Raw genomic sequence first — 21,340 nt, 5'->3', positions numbered from 1 at the left:
CAATGTATCAGAGAAAGCCAGAGCTTTCATTTTTAGAGGGAAGCCCTTTATATAGGAAGGTTAGATTTTAGTATAAGAGTGCTCTTAGTCAGTGTGTGACTGTGTATGCATATATCTATAGCTCAGCTGATCTTAAGCGGGTATATATAGTAATCCCACAGATAACACTAAGAACAGATGAGCTGGAGATCTACTCACACGGATTTAAGTGTGTATATATATATATTAGAAGTATATATATTCACACGTATACATGTGCAGATCTAGGAATATACCTACACACACACATATATATATACACACATATCTGTGCAGATCTATGAATCCACTGATCTTGGTGTGTGTGTGTATGTATGTATATATATATATAAATATACATACATACACACACATATATATATATATATGTACACACACACATATATATAAATATATACACACACACACACAAACTTAAAAACAGTTGATCTATACAGATCTGTATATATTTATCTGTGCATGTGAATATATAGAAATATATATACGCACACTGGATCAGTTGATTCATAGGTCTACACAGATGTATATATATACGTGTGTGTGATTAGATCTATGGATCTGTTTCTAGTGTCTGTCTGAGACTATAGATCCATATGCTGACGATCAGTTCTATAGTGTGTGTATCTAGAGGGATCGATGCATGGATTTGTGGCTGACTCTTCCCGTTCTTATGATCCGGGGTTCCGGCTAATGGCTCTTTTCTTTGCCCGATGCAAACATAGCCACACATAACACCTCGTACACATGGCTAGCTGGCGCCCGGGCAGCTGTCACCGTCTCCCGTGTCAGCAGCAGTCGGGAGGACGGAGCACACCTGCCCGTGATGGGCCGTGCACCGCTCGGAGCGCAGCCTGTGCATGGCGGAGAGCTGCGCGCTGCCTCCCCTCCCCCATCTTCTCGCTCCTTGCTGCGATGGGCGGGGCCCGCCTCTGAGCTGACCAATCCCGGCTCGCTGTCATCGCTCGGTGACAGCTGGAGGCCCCGCCCCGTGATGTCGGTGAAGCTGCTGTGACTCCGGCAGCTCCGGCGGGCGGACAGTCTGCGCTCGCAGTGACCGGAGCAGCAGGGATGAGCGCTGCGCTGTCACTATACAGCCGGGGACCGCTTACAGCTGCTGCTCCATAATGAGAGCTGGGGGAAGGATCGGGCTGCACTGCTGGTAGGGGCAGGGTGGAAGTGGCGAAGGGAGCGCGGCCGATCCCTACACAGCACAGGCTCCGGCCTCTCGTACACGGCGGCCATGGAGCTGCCCGCTGCAGGCGAGCATGTGTTTGCGGTGGAAAGCATCGAGAAGAGGCGAATCCGCAAGGTAGGAGGCGGGCACCCTCCATTCCTGCCGCACGGTGCCACCCAGCACTGCCACTCATCCCATATGTTCTGTCATTGCAGGGCCGAGTGGAGTATCTGGTGAAATGGCGAGGGTGGTCTTCCAAGTAAGTGCTCTCCTCTAGAAAACTCCGGCTTGCAATGGCGAAATCCCCCCATCCCCCACCACATATTGCAGCTGTTGGTGATGGCCTGGCACCACATTCTCCAGGTCTGTGATGGCATCAGTGCCACCTGTGTAATGGCAGCTGGCAAGGAAGGGGTTAGTGCAGACTGGCACTGAGGGGGAGGGGAATGCGCTTTTTGCCAAGGATGGAATTTCTCTCCCTGCCGTCCTCTCTTCTCTCTCCACGTCACTCAGGCTTCTTCCATGGTAGATTTAGTTAGTCCTCTTCTTCTTTTGCTGCTTCTTCCTTTTTTTGGGGGGGTGAGAAATATGGGGTAGAAAATCAAATGAATGGCATGCCTGCAATTCCGACATTGGCATGAATACATACCACAGCTGATATATAATTTTGGGGGGCACACCTCACCTGCCATGGCCAAGTTCTAAAATGCATGCTGAGCCTCTCTGCCCAATCTTGCACCTCACCTGCCTCTGCCAAGGCAATGATTGTCAGCGGTGCCCCAGGCCTCTCCCGCCAGGGTCCTATTACTTTTTATCATGTGCAATTAAATCAGATGGATTCCAACTGTATTAGGCTAGGTTCGCTCAATGCAGACTTACAGGGACAGATCTGGACTCTTGCTGCAGATTTCCCTGCAGACTAATGTCATGTTTAAAAGAAATCCCAGATACCTGTGCAGGTGATTCTCCGGTCCGTCACATCCCAGCCTCCTGTGATTGGCCATAGCTGACATCTACATGGTAGGTCAGGAAGTGTGGGAACGGTCATGGGAGCCCTGCTGGGGCTGGAGGAGGCACCTGCGGTGGTATCCGTGTATTATTTCCTATATTAGCCTTTCTTGCTTATAGTGAAGATCCCCCAATAAATAGGTAAAATTGACAAAATGGGCCGATATCTGGATGAGATTATTAATATCGCAACCATTTTACTGGGGCTTTAATCTGAGGAATTCCATCCAGGTTTTTTATTTTTCTGCAGCAAAATACACAATAGCAATCTGCTATTTCATTTCAGCTGCTTTTTTATGCATTTTCCCATGTCTTTGAAGATGTAAAGTGTTTTGTTTTTTGTTTTTTTTTACTTGGATTTTTTTTTTGTTTCTTTTTTACCGGTGTCCTATTAAAATTCTATAGTGGGGGAAAAAAATGATCAGTTTAACATTGTCTGTAAATACACCGTCAATATAAGTTTCCAGGAAATCGCATGCACTTTCCTTGAGCAGATAAATGCTGCAAAGGTTCTGCAGAAAAAAATGCAGCATTTATGCAATGTGTGAACATAGCCTAACACTAGAGCAGGCAGAAAATGCACCAAATCAGAATCCCAGTGGCTCAGGCTGTGGGATAAATGTGGTGCTTCTTGCTAGACTTGTTGCTCCACCTCGTTTTTTTTTTAATTGGTGCCAATATTTTGTGTCGCAATTTTGGTACACATTAGTGTATTCTAAACCGCACCCCATGTTGTCGGCACTGTGGAGCAAGGCACAAAGTGTCTGAACAGCATCAGAAATCAGACTCCTAATGAAACAACTTTTTTCTGCAAAGTAGTTTAGTAAATCTTTCCTCGTGTCAAAGTTTTGACAACAATTTGAAATAATACTAAGTGCACCATTTTCAAGATCCTTGCTTCCTGTCAGCGGACACCGTTGTAATCAGTCTGGGCAGCTCTTCCTAAGCGGAATATTGGCAGCAGAGATCTTCTGATAGTTTGCTGCAGTGTAGAATTCTTTGGTCCGTACTGTGCCTAGACTCGCTACCTTCCTTAGGTCTGCAAAGGTTTCCAGCTTGTAGATGTAACTAAGAATCTTCCTGTTTCGTTACAGCACTCAGGTGTCTTGAAAATGGCCAAGATCTGCAAAGAAAGCTGCATAACTTTGCATTAGACTTTGTTTTCTGCTGTTCCAGAACTAATGAAAATGACACCTTAGATAATCTGGTATATTTTGCTTTCCAGGTATAACACATGGGAACCAGAGGAAAATATTTTGGACCCCCGGCTTTTGGTTGCCTTTCAGAACAGGTGTGAAATTAAGAGAAAAATAATATAAATATATTATTAATTTTTGGCTCGTTAAGGGGTCAGTAGTGACTTCTAAGATTGCTCCCAGTGATGCCCTTTGTTTCCTGGACTTTAACAGGATTGTCCACGACTGCTTAAGTGCTCCACAGAACATGAAAAACATGTGCTTACCTCCCTGACTAGTGCTGCTCATTTGATGTCAGTGTTGTGGTTCCTGGCAGTCGCATGACATTTTGTCACTTGATCAGTGGCTCTTTTGTCAGTTGGAATTGATGCATTTAATGGTAACATCAAGAGTTGCCCCTGATTGGCTGCAGCAATCAGGTGACCATTGGGAATCGCGGCGCTGATCTTGGAGGTTTGCGGGGGGGTTTTTTATGTGTGACACTGAAAGGGCTTTTCTCATGTTTAAAGTTGTCTCGTATCTACAGTATAGGATATAACATTCCGATCCGTGAGTGATCCAGAGAATCAGGCCCAGCTGGATGGGGCAGAGACTGATCATGCGCACTGCTGCTCCATTCATTCTAGTGTCAAAGATCAGCCGAGTGCAGTACTCAGAAATCTCGGGCGCTCCCATTAAGAGTGAATGGACTGTTGGTGTGCATGATTGAGCTCCGCTCCATGTAGCCAGGGCTCTTCAGATCTCCGGTTCTCAGAAGCTCTGTAGGCCATAGCAGTCGTTCCTATCTTGGGGATAACTTTTCAAACTTGAGAATACCCCTTTAAGCAGTTAAGGATGGGCTAACCAGCAGTGGACAGCTCATTTAATATTGGTGGCCTACACCCGCTGAGCCCCGCTTCCTGTTTATTAGATACGGCGCCTTATATTTTAGAGGGTCTGTGCCTGGTATTGCAGCTCAGTCCTGTGCTGCCCCTTGAGTCAGTAGGTGAGTGCCAGGAGTCCGAACCTTCCCCCCGGTATCCTTATAGCTTATATGGATATTAATATCCTAGTAATAGGCCTTTAGTATTGAAGTCATGGAAAATAAATCCTCGTCGTTTGTGAACCCATTCTTACTTTTCTATGCCATAAAAAAGGGCGTTGTCCAGTGAGCCATCCTTAGGTACTGTTCTTACAATGGAGCAAGTCTTTGCTGCAAAGTTTCTCGGCTCATTTTTTTAAAACATCCCTTAGGCTAAGATTATACAAACAGTCTACCAAGACGTGAATTGTACTTAGCCCTGATCATTAGCATCTGAACAGCATTTCACATTGTTTCCTACCTTCTAAGTGGAAGGCATTTACCTTTGTAGATTATAAAGTAAAATGTCAATCTGTTAATGTATATGTATGTATCCACATGGTTGTCAGGCTTTATATGTTATGTTGCATCATCTCTCATATGATGTTACACCAGGCAGTGCAGCCAGTTCTGGGCTTCTTTATTAAGAATACCATGTCACTTATAATAGTGTTTTTGTGTTTTCTGTTACCTATAGGGAAAGGCAGGAGCAAATTCTGGGATACAGAAAACGTGGCCCGAAACCAAAGCACCACATTTTATCAGTAAGTTAATATATTTATCTTAAATCCATACCCTGTTAGAACAGTACAGCTTTCTGACGTTATATAGAGTCTATTACGTGTGGTTGTCCGTCTCCAGTAGGCGTATACACCCGAAAATGATACACGTCAGAGCGCATATTTGCTCTATTTGCATAATTATAGTCTATGGCCCTCTTGTTGCATATGTTCGAGGCTCCAGGCGTATAACCCTGACAGGGCCACTGAATGGGTGCCCCATAGAATAAAACTGATCCGAGTGCTATCAGATGAAACATCAGCTCCAATGTATAGGCTCGTCTGCACTAATTCTGATTGTTTGCTTTCTGCGCTTGTAGTACCTGCACAGTGTAGACATAATCTAGATTTTATAGCTACTAGTAAGTCTTTCTTTTACATTGCAGATACCCTCTTTTGCTCGTCGGTCTAATATTCTAAGTGGCCTTCAGGACTCCTCTGTGGACCACCGCTCTAAACTGGAGATACCATCAGTTAAGAAGAGTCAGCCTCATCAATATCAGCTGAACAGTAAAAAGCATCACCAGTATCAGCCCAATGATCATGAGCATACTGAGAAGCATCACTCTAGCAGCCAAAAGAAATATTATTACCAATTGAACAGTAAGAGACACCACCATTATCAGCCAGATCCGAAAATGTATGATCAACAACCATCTGGGAAAGATTTCCAGCATTCTGCTGATCTCAACAATAGAAACAAGGACTCATCATGGCATAATAGCCAGTATGTGGATTTTGGCGTCCATGTGAAGAACGGTACTGGTACCGCCTTAAATGGAGTAGATAAGAACAGTTCATCTGTTGGCACCTCCACCGGTCCAACTAAGGAGGTGGCCGTAAATGGCATTGGGGGTAAAATGAAGATTGTCAAGAATAAAAATAAAAATGGAAGGATTGTCATAGTTATGAGTAAATATATGGATAATGGATTGCAGTCAGTAAAAATTAAATCTACGGAGGAAGATTGCGGTGGTGTTACTTCTGGAAACAAGGTGGAAACCCTTGAATCTTGTAATGGAGAAAGGACTTGTAAAGTCTTAGAGGAAAAACAGGAACACTGGAAGAAGAGAGTGGAGTCTAAAATCAGGATTAATGCAGCAAATGATTATGGGAATAGAGGCACAGTTCCTCTTGCCGGTCTCCAGAGAACCTATTCGAGTGTTGACCCAGTCAGTGACAAGCCATTGCAGCTCACCACTAAAAAAGAGATCAACACCGGGTTCCATGCCGCTAAGGATTCTTCAAGAGATAAAGTGTACACAAATCCTAGAAAGCGCTGCTTATCCGAAATATCTGAGCCAACCCAACCTTGCAAAAATATCCTCGCCTCGCGAAGTGTCAGTGCTTCGGAAAGACTGGAGAACCAGAGCTTGCCGAACTTTCCTTTATGTCCACAAGAGCCCGACACCATTCTCCTTGACTCTGACTTGGATGAACCCATAGATCTGCGCTGTGTAAAGTCCAGGTGTGACAATGACCAGGGCTTGGGCAAAAATGAGGTGCAAGTGACTCCCCAGGAGTCACAACCCACTGAATCAGACTGTGCAAAGGAGGAACCACAAACTGTGTTTAGACCATTTTTTGGAAATATTGTTATTACAGATGTAACTGCCAACTGTCTTACTGTGACTTTCAAGGAGTATATAACAACATGACCACACAAGCCACATTTCTTCTTTTTTTTTTTTTTTCTTTCAGGCAGCCCAGCGTCACCATACTTTTCGATCAGGGAAAATCGTAGCAGGGGTACATCATACTGGATCTTATATCTTGTTTCCATACTTGACAGCTGTGAGATTTGATCTCTTAAAGTTCTTAGAGGCAGAAGCTCAATATCCTTTAATAGTTACCCTGAAATTTCTATATTTATTGGTGCATCTTTATATTTGTAGAGGTAACTTTGCTTTTTGTTTAAACCTATTTTGTGTGGGAAATGCATTTTTCGGTACTCTTGTCAAGACTGTAAGCATTTACACTTATATACAATAATGTGTATAATTTTTGGTGTACTCATGGGATACAGGAACAGTTTAACTCCAGAGTGTTTGATAGGAAAATGCTGCTATTAGACTAGGCCTAGTGCTTCCAGCAAATGGATGTAAATGTACAGTGGAGAAATGTTATGTAAGTGGCAAAGCCATAGGCTTATCTAGCCTTTAGCCACGGTTAAGTACTATCTAATGCTGTGTAATAATGACAAATTAAATTGATATAAGAATTACAGATGTCTCGTGTGTGACTGATTTATGTAAAACATGTTTTCTGCATATCTTCCCAAAAAAATGTGTGAAAATGCTCCAAAAAACAAAAGAAAAAAACTGACTCCTCTCGCCCGTACACCTCATGGGCATGCCAGTAATATGTCACATGATCAGTAAGGCCACAGATTGGCTGCAGCGGTCACATTCTGGTAAAGACTGCTCTGGCATCTGCACTTGGTTGGCGGGGATTGACGAGTTAGTGCTTTTAGTTATTTTAGTGCATTTGTTGCTCCTTTTTTTCAAGAGTCAATCAATGTTTTTATGTATACCCCTCCTCACATGTAAAGCGCCATGGAATAAATGGCGCTATAACAATAAATAATAATAATAATAATAATAATTTCTTTAAAAATGAATTATCAAGGTGTCTTCTCCAGTTATCTGACCTATAACATTTGAAAAGTTGCAAAAATGTGACTTTCTCCAGTTGTGCCAAAATTGCCAAATATAGGGAAAAATGGGAGAATCACTCCACAATTAATGTGTTCCACAGCTTGTCATGAATTACACTGTCAGAAATCTTAACATTTGTGGCAAGGTGCTCTCCACTTTTCAGACTCGCCCAATTGACGAAGCGATGTGTGCTTCTTAATGAATCAGGAGTGTTTGATTTCAGCATTCCCTAGCGCTTTTTTAGATCCCAAATATGAAATCCCCACTTATTACTGGTGTAACAAAATCAGTCATTACCTATCTATAGGATAGCTGATCACTAGAGGTCTGCCCTCTGGGATATTGGGCATTGGCACACCATTGCTTCATTTGGTATCTAGGGGTATATCACAAATGGCCATTCTGGCAGTCCAATAGACTATGTATGCCAACCCTGTGTTCTAATAGGGCATTTCACAGTTCAGACCCACAATGATCAGCAATCACACATGGATAGCTGATAAATTCCCAAGTCGGAAATAATCCTTTAATGGCACTTTCATTCACTTGGAGTAAAGACAACATCATAGATTTTCTAGAATATGGTTAGATATAGGCTACATGATTGTTTTATTGTTTGTCCCAAAAGATTGTACTTTGTGTTATTCTAAATGTGTATTGTTGTATCCCACAGAAATAGCCTTGCTTTAGACATGAAAAAATATTTTCTCATGAGTCCTTAAAGTGGTTGTCGTGTGACGGCACACCCTGTTCACATAGCCTATTCTGACATGGATACCATAGACATAGAGGATGCCATGCCCATGCATTTTGTGCTCTATATAGTAATGGTAAGCTAATTGCAGGTTATCATGGGTTTCATGAATGCATTATTTCTTAGATTAAACATATGGATTTGAGGATGTTAAATCATACGGTGAAATAAGTATGAAACATGTTACCAATTTTCTAAGTAAATATATTTCTAAAGGTACTATTAACATGAAATTGTCAGATGTCAGTAATAACCCATCCACACAGGCAAATGAATCAAACCATAGATGTGCATAACTTAATTTGTGTCATAATGAGAAATGACACAATGAAAACTATTGAGCACATGAAGAAAGAGAGGTGCAAAAAGCCATGACACCAGCTGAAATCTATCAGTAGTTAGAAAGCAATCCTGCCACTTAGTGAAAAATAGGCCATCAGTTGAACCAGCTGATATAATCAAAAGGGGTCTTATTACCAAGGTGCCACACAGGAAAGATTCAATGATGGGAAAAACCAGTGTGCAGTCTCTAGACCAGTGATTTTCAACCTTTTTTGAGCCGCGGCACACTTTTTATACGTAAAAAATCCCGGGGCACACCACCAACCAAAATGGCACAAAATGACACTAAAACAGTACATATTATACATATAGTTAATAATATAGATTCTAAATGTATTTTTACTCACTCAGTATTCCCATATATATATACAGTCCCATGTAAAGTCATACATACAGTCCCACGTATATGAGCCACATAATTATCAGCATATACCATATATATATATATAGTATATGAGCTGGCGCTTGTACTCCAGCCTCATGGCCATAGTATTTCTCATTGTACCCCTTTATATTGCAGTATATGAGCCACATAATTATCCCTTTCTTTTAGTAATATGCCCCATCATTATCCCCTTCTTTTAGTAATATGCCCCATCATTATCACCTTCTTGTAGTAATATGCCCCATCATAATCCCCTTCATGTAGAAATTGCCCATTCCACTACCTCCATCATTTCCTTCTCCCCACCACCCCATTATTGCCCTTTCGACAACCCCATCATTGCCCTCTCCCCACCACCGCCTTCTTATCACCCCCATCACTGCCTTCTCCATTGCCCTCTCCCCATCACCGCCTTCTCCATGACTCCCATCATTGCTTCTCATCACATCCATCAACTCACCTACACACGCACACAAACACACACCTCTCACCTAGACACACACACACACCCCTCACCTCTCCTCACCTCACCGGCAGCTTCCTCTCACTGGCACAGCAGCCGCGGGGCTGAATGATGATGTCATCCAGCCGCGCCGCTGACTGCTGTGTCAGGGAGGAAGCGACACAGGAACACGGGACTGCTGCCTCTCCGACCCGCCGCCCTGCTTGCCTCCACATGGCTAATTTGCATCGCATGTAAATTAGCCATGTGGACACGCGGCACACCCGACCATGTGTCGCGGCACACTGGTTGAAAACCACTGCTCTAGACCATCACAACCTTATTGTTGCAAAACCTACTGATATTGGTTACAGAAGAATTTTTAAACCACTGAAGGCTCCAGTGAGCACTTTTGGGGCCATAATCTCGAAGTGGAAAGAATGTCATTTCACCATACCAGTCACAACAAGGTGCTCCCCACAAGATTTCAGACAGAGGTGTGAAAAGAATTATTAGAAGAGTTGTCCAAGAACTAAGGACCACATGTGGAGCGCTACAGAGAAACATGGAATCAGCAGGTATAATTCTTTAAAAAAACTATTAAGTAATGCTCATCAGCCATGGCTGAACAAAAAGCATGTTCAAGCACATTTAACGTTTGCTCAACAACAGTTCCACAAGCCTGTGACATACTTGCATAATATAGTTTGGTCAGATGAGACCACAATTAAACTCTTTGGATGCCATAATATACACCATGTTTGAAGGCCAAAAGTCACTGAATATCACCCCAAAAACAAAACACCAACCGAGAAGTTTGGAGGATCAAAATCCTTGGACTGGCCATCTGCTCTCCTGACATGAGTGTGACCGCATGTATTTTTATGCAACTGTCACTCTCAGATCCAGGAGAGAAGATGGCCAGCCTGAGGATTGCGATATGATCCTCCCACAAGTAAGGCCTCTTTCACACTTCAGTTTTTTACAATCAGTCACAATCCGCCAGGTTTTGAAAGAAAACGGATCCGCAATTTTCTTTTGAGGATCCGTTTTGTCCCCATTGACTTCCATTATTGGCGGATTGTGACGGATTGCCGTCCGTTTTTTTTGCGGATCCGCCAAAAGTTGCTGTCCGTCACCATCCTCAAAGATTTCAAAACGGAGCTTGCAACGTTTTTTTCTCTGGCGGATCCTCCAGACACTCATTTAACCCGAAATTGTGTCTGGGTGCCGGACAAAAAAAAAAAATTCTCTCTCTTTCTGCAGTTTTTAGAATTGTTGGGGGTTTCCACTGTTTAGGCACATCAGGGGCTCTGCCAATAGAACATGAAGCGCGCAGACCATTCCATCAAAGTCTGCATTCCAAAACGTCACTACTTCCCTTCTGAGCCCCGATGTGTGCCCACACAGTAGTAGTTTTCTAGCAAATATGGGGTACCAGCGTACTTGGGACAAATTGGACATCAACTTTTGGGGTCCAATTTCTCCTGTTACCGTTGGGAAAATAAAAAATTGGGGACAAAAAAAATAATTTTTGTAGAAAAAAAATGTTTGTTTTTTTTTCATGACTGAGCATTACAAACTTTAGTGAATCATTTGGGGGCTCAAAGTTCTCACCACACATCTAGATAAGTTCCTTGGGGGGTCTAGTTTCCAAAATGGAGTCACTTGTGGGGGGTTTCCACTATTTAGGCACATAAGAGGCTCTCCAAAACACGACATGGCGTCCAATCTCAATTCCAGCCAATTTTGCATTGAAAAGTCAAACGGCGCTCCTTCCCTTCTGAGCTCTGGCATGCGTCCAAACACCGGTTTACCTTTCATATATGGGGTATCAGCGTACTCGGGACAAATTGTACAACAACTTTTGGGGTTCCATTTCTCCTGTTACCCTTGGTAAAATAAAAAAAATTGGATCTGAAATAATTTTTTTGTGAAAAAAAGTAAAATGTTCATTTTTTTTTAATCATTCCAAAAATTCCTGTGAAGCATCTGAAGGGTTAATAAACTTCTTGAATGTGGTTTTGAGCACCTTCAGGGGTGCAGTTTTTAGAATGGTGTCACTTTTGGGTATTTTCTATCATATAGACCACTCAAAGTGACTTCAAATGTGATGTGGTCCCTGAAAAAATGGTGCTGTAAAAATGAGAAATCGCCGTTTAACTTTTAACCCTTATAACTTCCTAACAAAAAAAAAATTAGGTTCCAAAATTGTGCTGATGTAAAGTAAACATGTGGGAAATGTTACTTATTAAGTATTTTATGTGATTGATCTCTGTGATTTAAGGGCATGAAAATTCAAAGTTGGAAAATTGTGAAATTTTCAAAATTTTCACCAAATTTCTGTTTTTTTCCACAAATAAACGCAAGTTATATAAAATAAATTTTACCACTAACATGAAGTACTATATGTCTCCAGAAAGCAATGTCAGAATCACCAAGATCCACAGTTATTACCTCATAAAGGGACAGTGGTCAGAATTGTAAAAATTGGCCTCGTCATTACCACCCTTGGGGGTTAAGGGGTTAATATTACACATAAATTAATTTATGGACATCTATGGTGTAATTTCTTTGCCTGTGTGGATAGCATGGGTTGTTGCTGACATCTGGTGAGAATTTCATGTCAATAGCACCTTTAGAAATATATTTACATAGAAAATTTGTGCCGTGTTCCAGACTTATTTCGCCCACTGTATATATAATATATTATAGTTAGGTCCAGAGGTATTGGACAGTGACAGAATCCTCATGCATCTCACTATTTTGGATTAAAGATGAAACAACTGAGATGTAATTGAAGTGTAGAAATACAGGTTTAATTAAATGGGATGAACAAAAATACCCTGTGAAATTTTTAGGAATTGCAACCATTTTTCTACAAAGCCTCCTCATTTCAGGGGCTCAAACGTAATTGGACAAATTAAATAAATTCATAGTTCATTTTTAATACGTTGTAGAGAATAATTTGCAGGCACTGTCTGCCTGAAGACTTGAAGTCATGGACGCCACCAAACGGTGCGTTTCCACCTTTGTGATGCTTTGCCAGGCCTTTACTGCAGCTGACCTAAATTGTTGCTTGTTTGTGGGTCTTTCTGCCTTAAGTTTTCCCTTAAGCAGTGAAATGCTGCTCGATGAGAGCCCAAGATCTGGTGATCTACTCGGCCATTGCAGAATATTCCTCTTCTTGCCTTAAAAAAAACCCTGGCTTGCTTTCGCAGTATGCTTTGGGTCACTATCTGTACTGTGAAGCTCCATCCAATCAACCTTGCTGCATTGGTTGTATCTGAGCAGAAGTATCGTCCTGTACTCTTCAGAATACATCTGGCTGCTTCTGTCTTCAGTCACATCATCAGTAAACACTAGTGACCCAGTGCCATTGGAAGCCATGCATGCCCAAGCCATCACACTGCCACCACCGTGTGTTACAGTGGATGTGGTGTGCTTTGGATCTTGAGCTGTTCCAAACCTTCTCGATACTTTCTTCTCATCATTCTGGTACAGGTTGACCATAGTTTCATTTGTCCAAAGAATGCTTTTCCAGAACTGGATTGGTCAATAAATTAGAGCTACCAATCAAGGAATAGTGTATAGCAAGGTAGTGGTGAAAAATTAAAATATAACTTTTAATAATCCTTTTAAAATGGACTCTCAGTCGCAATGAAAAAATGACAAACAATGAACAAAAAATCTTGGACCCAGAACTTACATAGATGCTACATTAGCTCCACCAGGGGGACCTATATAATCATTTCCTAGAGGTCTACCCTTAATGTGCCCAAATGGATCTCCTGAGCCCAAATGTAAGACCATACCAATATATACCAACCAATGAAGCCAATACTCAATCTGGTTTAACCACCACCATAGGCATAGCTGTATAGAAAAATATAGTACAATCTATCATAGTGCAGTAGAATACATTAGTTAGTACATTTTTAAAGAAGGAAAGAAACCTTATATAGTAAATGGAACAATCTCACCCGGTTCGTTCATACCTGTGGCCAGGTTGTGTTCCAACCTTTTCAATAAGGTCCTGGCTGTGCAACGGAGGGAGGGAAAACCCCATTTACATTATCCCCCACTATGACAGCTTCCAGGTACCTCTTAATGATCATATCCCCATTGACTCCCGACACATTTCATTTTTTAAAAAATCATAAGGGGAGAACAGCAGGAAAGGAGGTTCCTTCATTCAAATATCGGGAGAGTGTGCATCCTCCGTGCACAATATGGTCCGGAACTGGACAGGCTTTAGATGTGTTTTTATCAAAGTCTAACCTGACCTTTCTATTTTTAAGGCTGACTAATGATTTGCACCTTGTGATGAACCCTCTGTATAGGTTCTCGTGATGTATTCTCTCTATAGTAGACTTAAAAACTGAAACTCCTACTTCCAGGAGAGTGTTCTTCACTTGGGAGAATGTTGTGAAGGGGTTTTTCGTCACCATGGAAATGATTCTGTGGTCATCTACCATTCTTGTTTTCCGTAGACGCCCTGGCCTTTTTGAGTTCCCAAGTTCACCAGTGCGTTCCTGTTTTCTTTGCAAAATGTACCAAACTGTTGATGCAGCCACTCCTAACATTTCTGATACCTCTCTGAAGGATTTCTTATCTTTTCAGTGTATTGCTGTTCTTTTTTTCCTTGCGCTCTGCTCCTTTGACTGCATGTTGCGAGTTCACAGCAACAGCTTCCAAATGCAAATGTCACCCCTGGAATCAACACCAGACCTTTTACTTGCTTAATCGATGATGGATTGATGCGAGAATAGTCCACGCAGCCCATTAAAGAGCTTTTGAGATAATTGTTCAATTACATTTGGTTCCTTTAAAAAAAATGAGGCAGCTACATATTAAAGAGCTGTAATTCATAAACCTTTACTCCAAATATAATGTGAATATCCTCAAATTCAATCCATGTTCACACATTCAGTATCTGGTCAGTAATTTACATCAGTATTTGTAAGACAAAACCAGGAGTGGGTGATAAATCCAGAAGTGCTGCACATATTTTTTTTTATCATACTTGAACATGTGAATGTGTCCTAAAGCTGAGAGTCTGCACACTAACCCCATATTGATTATATTACTGTATCTTGAATGTTTTTGGTAAACAGCTAAAATGACAAAACTTGTGTCACTGTCCGAATATTTCTGGATGTAACTGTTTGTAAATTGTAGTAAATACCAGCTCCCGTGCTTATAATTTATTGCTGTTTGAAGATTATATATTTGGATATTGAACCATTTTTTGCCCCCATGTGTGAAAGAAAAACTGTTAAAAAGTAGACAAACATGAATAGCTTAGTCATTCAAGTTTAATCAAGTGTGTTTCCAATGCAGAAAGTCTACTGTCCAGTATATGGTTTTCGATTTCAGTCATGTCATATGAACAGAACTGTGCAGGCTCACGTCTGTCTGCACATAAACACTGATTACGCTCTCAGCTTCACCTAACTTGCATACATTGGATCATGCTCTCTGGTCTCTGCTGGATTCTGGAATTGCAAATTTCACCTCCAAATGCTTGTTTTCCTGCTCTTTCTGGTGTGACATCAGAACTTTGCTGCATTCACAGATATCTCTCCCCTGCTGTGAACATTTACATGGGGCCTACAGGCTGGGAAAGGAGGACTGCAGGAAACTATAACGGATCAAATATACAACGTTTAAAGAGGTTTCCAATAGAGAAGAGAAAAGAGTGTTCCAGCTCCTTAAAAAGTGCTTTACCAAAAATATTTCAGTGCCGTAAAAACTCCATAAGCAGTGTGCATGCAAGGGTACAAGCGACGCGTTTCGATCTTATACAGATCTTTTTCAGAGCTTTGAAAAAGCTGGAACACTCTTTTTTCTTGTCTATTGGAAACATGGAATCTAGGGTGAGGCTGGCTGAGGTCTTGTACCTTATTTTCTCTATGCTTAAAGAAGTTGTCTGGGATTATTTTTTTTTCCATAGAGCTGCAGCTGTAGAAAATAAAGAGCACACCAATACTCATCGGTCCCAGGTACTGCGCTGCCTTACTGCCGCTGTCCTTGTTGACAAGCTACAGTGGTGGTACCGGTAGTACAGCACACATGACTGTAGCAACCAATCACTGAGCTCAGTGGCTCAACGAGTGTATATGAGCAGAGCCGCTAAGCCAGTAATTGGCTGCAGTGGTAACATGCACTGTACTTATGACATCATCACTGCAGACTATCAACAAAAACAGTGGCAGTGGCAAAGAGGCAACGCTTGACCAGGGTGAGGACAACTGCAACCATATGAAATAAAAAATATCCCAGACAACTTCTTTAAAGTGCACCTGTCACCTGTTTTGGCCGCTATAAGATGCGGCCGCTGCCTTTCAGGGCTTATCTACAGCATTCTATAATTCTTTAGATAAGCCCCCAATCCGACCTGCAAGATAAGAAAAATAAATTTTATTTTACTCACCTATGGAAGTCGGCGGGGGGTGGCAGTCCGATGCAGTCCGGTCCAATGGGTGTCGCATGTCCGGCGCTTCCCATCTTCTTGCGACACCGTCCTCCTGCTTGCTTCATCGCTCCCGGCATTGCACTTCAGCGCAGGAGTACTTCTTTGCCCTGTTGATGGCAAAGCAGATTCCTGGGCCTCTCTGACCTTTCCTGGCGCCTGCGCACTGCAGTAGTTTGCTCTGCCCTCAACAGGGCAGAGAAGTACACCTGCGCAGAAGTGCGATGCCGGGAGTGATGAAACAAGCAGGAGGGCCGCATCGCAAGAAGATGGGAGGCGCCAGACACGGACCTGCCTAGGCTTGCACTGGATCAATCTTCCTAAAGAGCGTTCATCCATCAAGTCACCATGGCTCGAGATCGAGCCAAATGCCATAAAAATAAACATTGCAATATACAATATGGGACAGTACTGACCATAATATAGATCCATATTGTGAACCAGATTGCACCACCAACACAGGCAAAAGCTACATACGGTATTACGGCCAGTGGTAAACCTAAGAAAGAATCCCCAAAATTCCCCAAAACATTTGAACTGTGTAAATAACTAGATTTTGTGGGTTTAAGACCTACAGAAAACTAAGTTCTAGATCACAAGTGTGATGAAAATAGCTAGTTCTCCAGTATATCAATTTAAAAAAAAAAGTTTTGGTCATGTATAGTATACAAAGAAGAGGCTACGTGGCACTAGACTACCAAACTATTGTTAAATCATGTCCCTCCTTTCGGGTTTCGTCAGTGTATCAGGATTTAGGTGGTGCTCTGCTAAGATCCAATGATTGCACATATAATGGAAAAAATCGGCACTCACAGGTCCAGCAGGAAGGACATGGTGAGTGCAGCTTTTCTTTTTTTTCATTTGTCCACCTATATCCCGCAGCATGTCCCTCCTTTCTGGGTATCGTCAGTGTATCAAGATTCAGGTGCTCCTCTGCTAAGATCTAATGATTGCACACATAAGAAAAAAATTGGCACTCACAGGTCCAGCAGGAAGGACATGGTGAGTGCAGCTTTTCTTTTTTTCATTTGTCCACCTATATCCCGCAGCATGTCCCTCCTTTCTGGGTATCGTCAGTGTATCAAGATGCAACACATAAGAAAAAAATTGGCACTCACAGGTCCAGCCGGAAGGACGTGGTGAGTGCCGCTTTTCTTTTTTTCATTTGTCCACCTATATCCCGCAGCTTTTAAGCTACTTCTTTCAAACCTTTTTAAAGCAGCTTTCAGGAAAGATTACGTGTATATTCACCATTCCCTCAGGGCCTACAGTTGACAAAACACAACAGAGGAGATTTATTAATACTGGCGCACCATATGAGCAGTACGCCAATATTTCTCCCCTGTGGAGAATGAGCCAGGAACATCAACAGTTTACACACCCTACTGAATCTTGGTAAGGCTAAAAACAACACCTGGCAGAGCCTTGTGTCCTTTTCTTCACTTTTCTATGTCAAAAACATGTGGAAAAGGTATTAGAATGAAGAACACTAGCCTAAACTTACCGTAAGCGACTGCAAATTTTTTCCAATACATACCGTATGTTGGAAAAAATGAAAGCTGGGACCCTATAAATATGGAGTTATTCCTGTATGATGGAGCATGTAAATTGTATGAACTTGATTATTATAGTAAAACCGCTGACTATATGATCTGTATTGGTTTGTCACAACGCTCCCCCCCATTAGCAGATGTTGGAGTATTACTCCAGTATTCCAATCTATTCTATTATTTCTAAACACTGTTTTTTGGTGATTACTTTGTATCTCCGTTCACACTGCACCCACACACACAAATGATACACCATTTGAAAGGTAAACTTGCCCCCTTCAGAAAGGAAATAGTCAAATAAACCACACATCCACGATTTGATCACAAAATGAAGTTTAAACATTAATTTTCATAAACCTGCAGTAAGGAAAATGACCTGCAGGTGGCAACACAGTACCCCAAAGCACACTACCCAAAGCTGCTTACAGACATCACAAACAAATCCAAACATTTGCCTTGGGGGCTTTCGAGCTTGTTGAACTGCTTGCCCAGCCTATTTAAGCCAAATTGGAGGATTGCACACTTCACTGCAGGTGAGGCACATATGCAAACATTTGTAAACATGCACTGCCTATTGAATTGCACACTTGCTCCGTTCATACTCCACCCACACAAACAAATGATACACCATTTGAAAGGTCAAATTACCTGCAGGTGGCAGCACACTACCCCAAAGCACACTACCACAAAGCTGCTTACAGACATCACAAAACAAATCCAAACATTTGCCTTGGGATCTTTCCATGTATACATGTACTGCTTTTTCAGTGATTACTTTGCCCCACAGACACAAATGGTGAGGCACATATGCAAACACATTTGTATACATGCACTGCTTTTTCAGTGATTACTTCGCCCTACAGACACAAATGGTGAGTCACATATGCAAACACATTTGTATACATGCACTGCTTTTTTGCTGATTACTTCGCCCCCACACACACAAATGATACACCATTTGAAAGGTAAACTTGCTCCCTTCAGAAAGAAAAGAGCCAAACAACACACACATTCACAATTAAATCACTAAATACAGTTTAAACATTAATTTTCATAAACCTGCAGAAAGACACAATGACCTGCAGGTGGCACCTTTTTTGGGCTCTACTTATCAAACCAGTTTATTGTATTACCAAGCTACATATATAAATACCTGTCTGTGTTCATCATCTCATGAAATACATTTACATTTGACCAGATTGCTTTTTCTGAAAATGCCTGTGCCCCCGACGACCAATGTGTGAAAATTTTCGCACGGGCCAAGCTAGTAAACATATATTTGCCTGCCCATGGTTAGACTGACAGAAATCCAATGCATAAGCCACCTTTGCCTACTATGACCCATCCCACATCAAGCTTGAATACAGCCTATGTGTTGTAGGTAAAAATTTGGGGGAAGACAATGGAGAAAAAAATCCATACAGAATTTCACTACTGTGTATGTTAATGGGTTTTTCTAGTAAAGCAGGTGGTCATAAATGTTAGATGCTAGGTAAGAGGTGCCGACTATCTAAAGATTATTGAGGTATGCCCACTCACCCTCAACAGCAGAGGTCAATGGAAAGAAGGGTTGGGCATACTAGATTTCAACATGTCTGACCCTATGTTCTTATGGGAGATACCTGGTGGTGGCTTATTCCCTTCTCCCTATTGAGAACACATGCAAGCCCAGATGATCAAATCATGCATTTATATGGAGAAGTTTGGAGGTAAGGCCTCTTTTACACATCCGTCTGTCACCATCAGTCAAAATCCGCCGTTTTGCAGCCTTTTTTCTTGGCGGATCCGTTTTTCTTCCCATTGACTTGCATTATCGGCGGATCTTGACGGCTGGTCATCCGTAGGTTCCGTTTTTTCACGGATTCGCCAAAATTTTGGCGTCCGCTGATATGACTGGACGGACACTGAAACGTTTTTTTGCTGGCTGGATCCACATTTGCAGGGAAGAATTCTCTCTCTCTTTCTCTCTCTCCTCTCCTTTTTCTTGGCACGGGTTCCTTTAAAATTCAACCTTACACGGATCCGTCAACACAACGGTCCGGTGCCACCCGTTTCTTTCAATCCGCCTACTGATCCGTTTTCCACCATTTTAGCGGATTTCGACTGAGCTGAAAATCGGATGTGTGAAACAGGCCTAAGCTGAACATGCGTTTGGCCGACACCTAAGGATAAATGAAGATGTGGCGGATCAATTTCGCTGCAAATCTGTACTAATGAATTTGCAGCAAACTCTGCATGCTATTTTGTTGCAAATTGTACAATCTGCAGTAACATCTCCATACAATTTTTGTTGGAAATGTTAGATCTGCTGTTTAAATCTGCACCGTTTCAGCACAAAGTAAGAATAGGCTAGGGATCCGGCAATCGGCAGCATGCTCTGGTTTTGGTGCAGATTTTTTTTTCTGCTACACATGAATGGGATTTTGAAAATTGCATGTACTTGTATTTTTCGGTAAAAGTGACGTGTATTGCGACACAGAATCTACACCGCAGACGCTACAACAGCGGGATCATGCTTGGGTGTATGGCCATTTTTAGTCAATGGGGAAAAATAGATCATAATTAATAACGTCAGATAATAGTAGCTAGTAGAGGTCACATCATTAATATTAATGTTATGTTTATTAAACACAGCAAGAAAGTGTTTCTATCCATTATTACCAATCTTTTATTACACTGAGATGAAGACTGGAGCGGAAGAACAGCTGCTTTGTGCCATGTCCATATCATTAGCATTTCTAAACAGGGTAGATTACTGCACCAGTGTTCTGCATCAAGTTGCTTCAAAATACTGGCATATATTTTGTATGACAATTTTATTCTCTGCATCAGATGTATGCTACTCGTCACTAGACAAGAAAGCGTGACCAAATGGGCTCATAAAATGCAAGCTATTTGTCAATGGCAGGTCATTTATTAATGGCATGTGCAAAATGTTAGTTTAAAGAAAGCCAACCGAGAGTTGCCAAAAGGCGCAGTGTCTAACATATGTGGCAAGATGCGCAAATGTTCTATACAGTGTGGGAAAAAGACCTGAAAATGCGCCATACCCAGAGCATGCTGTCACATAACAAACCTGCCACAAACCAAAATGTTTTTGTGTATGAGTTTACTATATTGGACATTACTTTTTTATATCTGGCCTTTTGGTTTTTCATTTAAAAAGACATCTCTATGCAAAAAAAAAAGACATAATTAAAAATGCCAACAAAATGACCATAAAACTGCAAAATGAAGCATGTAAAGTGATAGGATAAAACATGAAGTGAAGTGATAAAATTACCCCCCAAAGGTGGCTGAGGGCAGAAACACCCAGCTTGTGAGCCAAGAGCAAAAGTGGATACAAAAAGAATAAGAAGCATAAAGGAAGTTATACTGACACTTCTCCTCCTGCTTCATCTGGCTTCAGCGAAAAAACTGCACTAAAAGCCGCATAAAAACCTGCACACAACAAACCTTCCGCTGGCAATGCCACTTACACCACCTGATGCTGGCGGATTTCTTCCACAAGCTCCGTGTTGTAATCCACTCACTCTCGGTTTGTATATAAAAGAACCAGTTTATCTGGGGTAGTAATTGTTTGTCTAAGGATGTGCCCGGATGAAGGTTAGAAGACTAGATGGATTGGTCAATTATATTTCAAGTGCTTTCTCCTTTTGTGTAAGGAATACTTATTGTTATACTCTACAATAGATAGA

At 41.8% G+C, this 21,340-nt stretch overlaps 1 protein-coding gene across 1 annotated transcript; it reads left to right on the top strand.

Annotated features, from left to right (window-relative positions):
* The first annotated feature begins 1,010 nt into the window (after positions 1 to 1,010).
* Positions 1,011 to 7,261, top strand: CBX4 (chromobox 4). The gene is made up of 5 exons (XM_073588072.1): positions 1,011 to 1,348; positions 1,429 to 1,472; positions 3,447 to 3,512; positions 4,956 to 5,022; positions 5,424 to 7,261. Exons 1-5 carry the CDS (start codon positions 1,280 to 1,282, stop codon positions 6,693 to 6,695), a joined length of 1,518 nt encoding a protein of 505 aa, XP_073444173.1. The 5' UTR covers positions 1,011 to 1,279; the 3' UTR covers positions 6,696 to 7,261.
* Positions 7,262 to 21,340: the final 14,079 nt, after the last annotated feature.

The sequence above is a fragment of the Dendrobates tinctorius genome, unplaced genomic scaffold (genome assembly GCF_039654945.1).
Source record: "Dendrobates tinctorius isolate UK_male_01 unplaced genomic scaffold, ASM3965494v1 ptg000103l, whole genome shotgun sequence".
NCBI lineage: Eukaryota > Metazoa > Chordata > Amphibia > Anura > Dendrobatidae > Dendrobates > Dendrobates tinctorius.
The sequence above is the reverse complement of the archived record's forward strand: the minus strand, read 5'-3'. Positions and strand labels throughout refer to the sequence as shown.

What these genes read in the sequence shown, in the direction of transcription:
- CBX4 (XM_073588072.1), top strand. Translation starts at nt 1,280, where the DNA reads ATGGAGCTGCCCGCTGCAGGCGAGCATGTGTTTGCGGTGGAAAGCATC. An exon ending in TGGCGAGGGTGGTCTTCCAA is followed by an intron (nt 1,473 to 3,446) that starts GTAAGTGCTCTC and finishes TTTGCTTTCCAG; the next exon opens with GTATAACACATGGGAACCAG. An exon ending in TTGGTTGCCTTTCAGAACAG is followed by an intron (nt 3,513 to 4,955) that starts GTGTGAAATTAA and finishes TGTTACCTATAG; the next exon opens with GGAAAGGCAGGAGCAAATTC.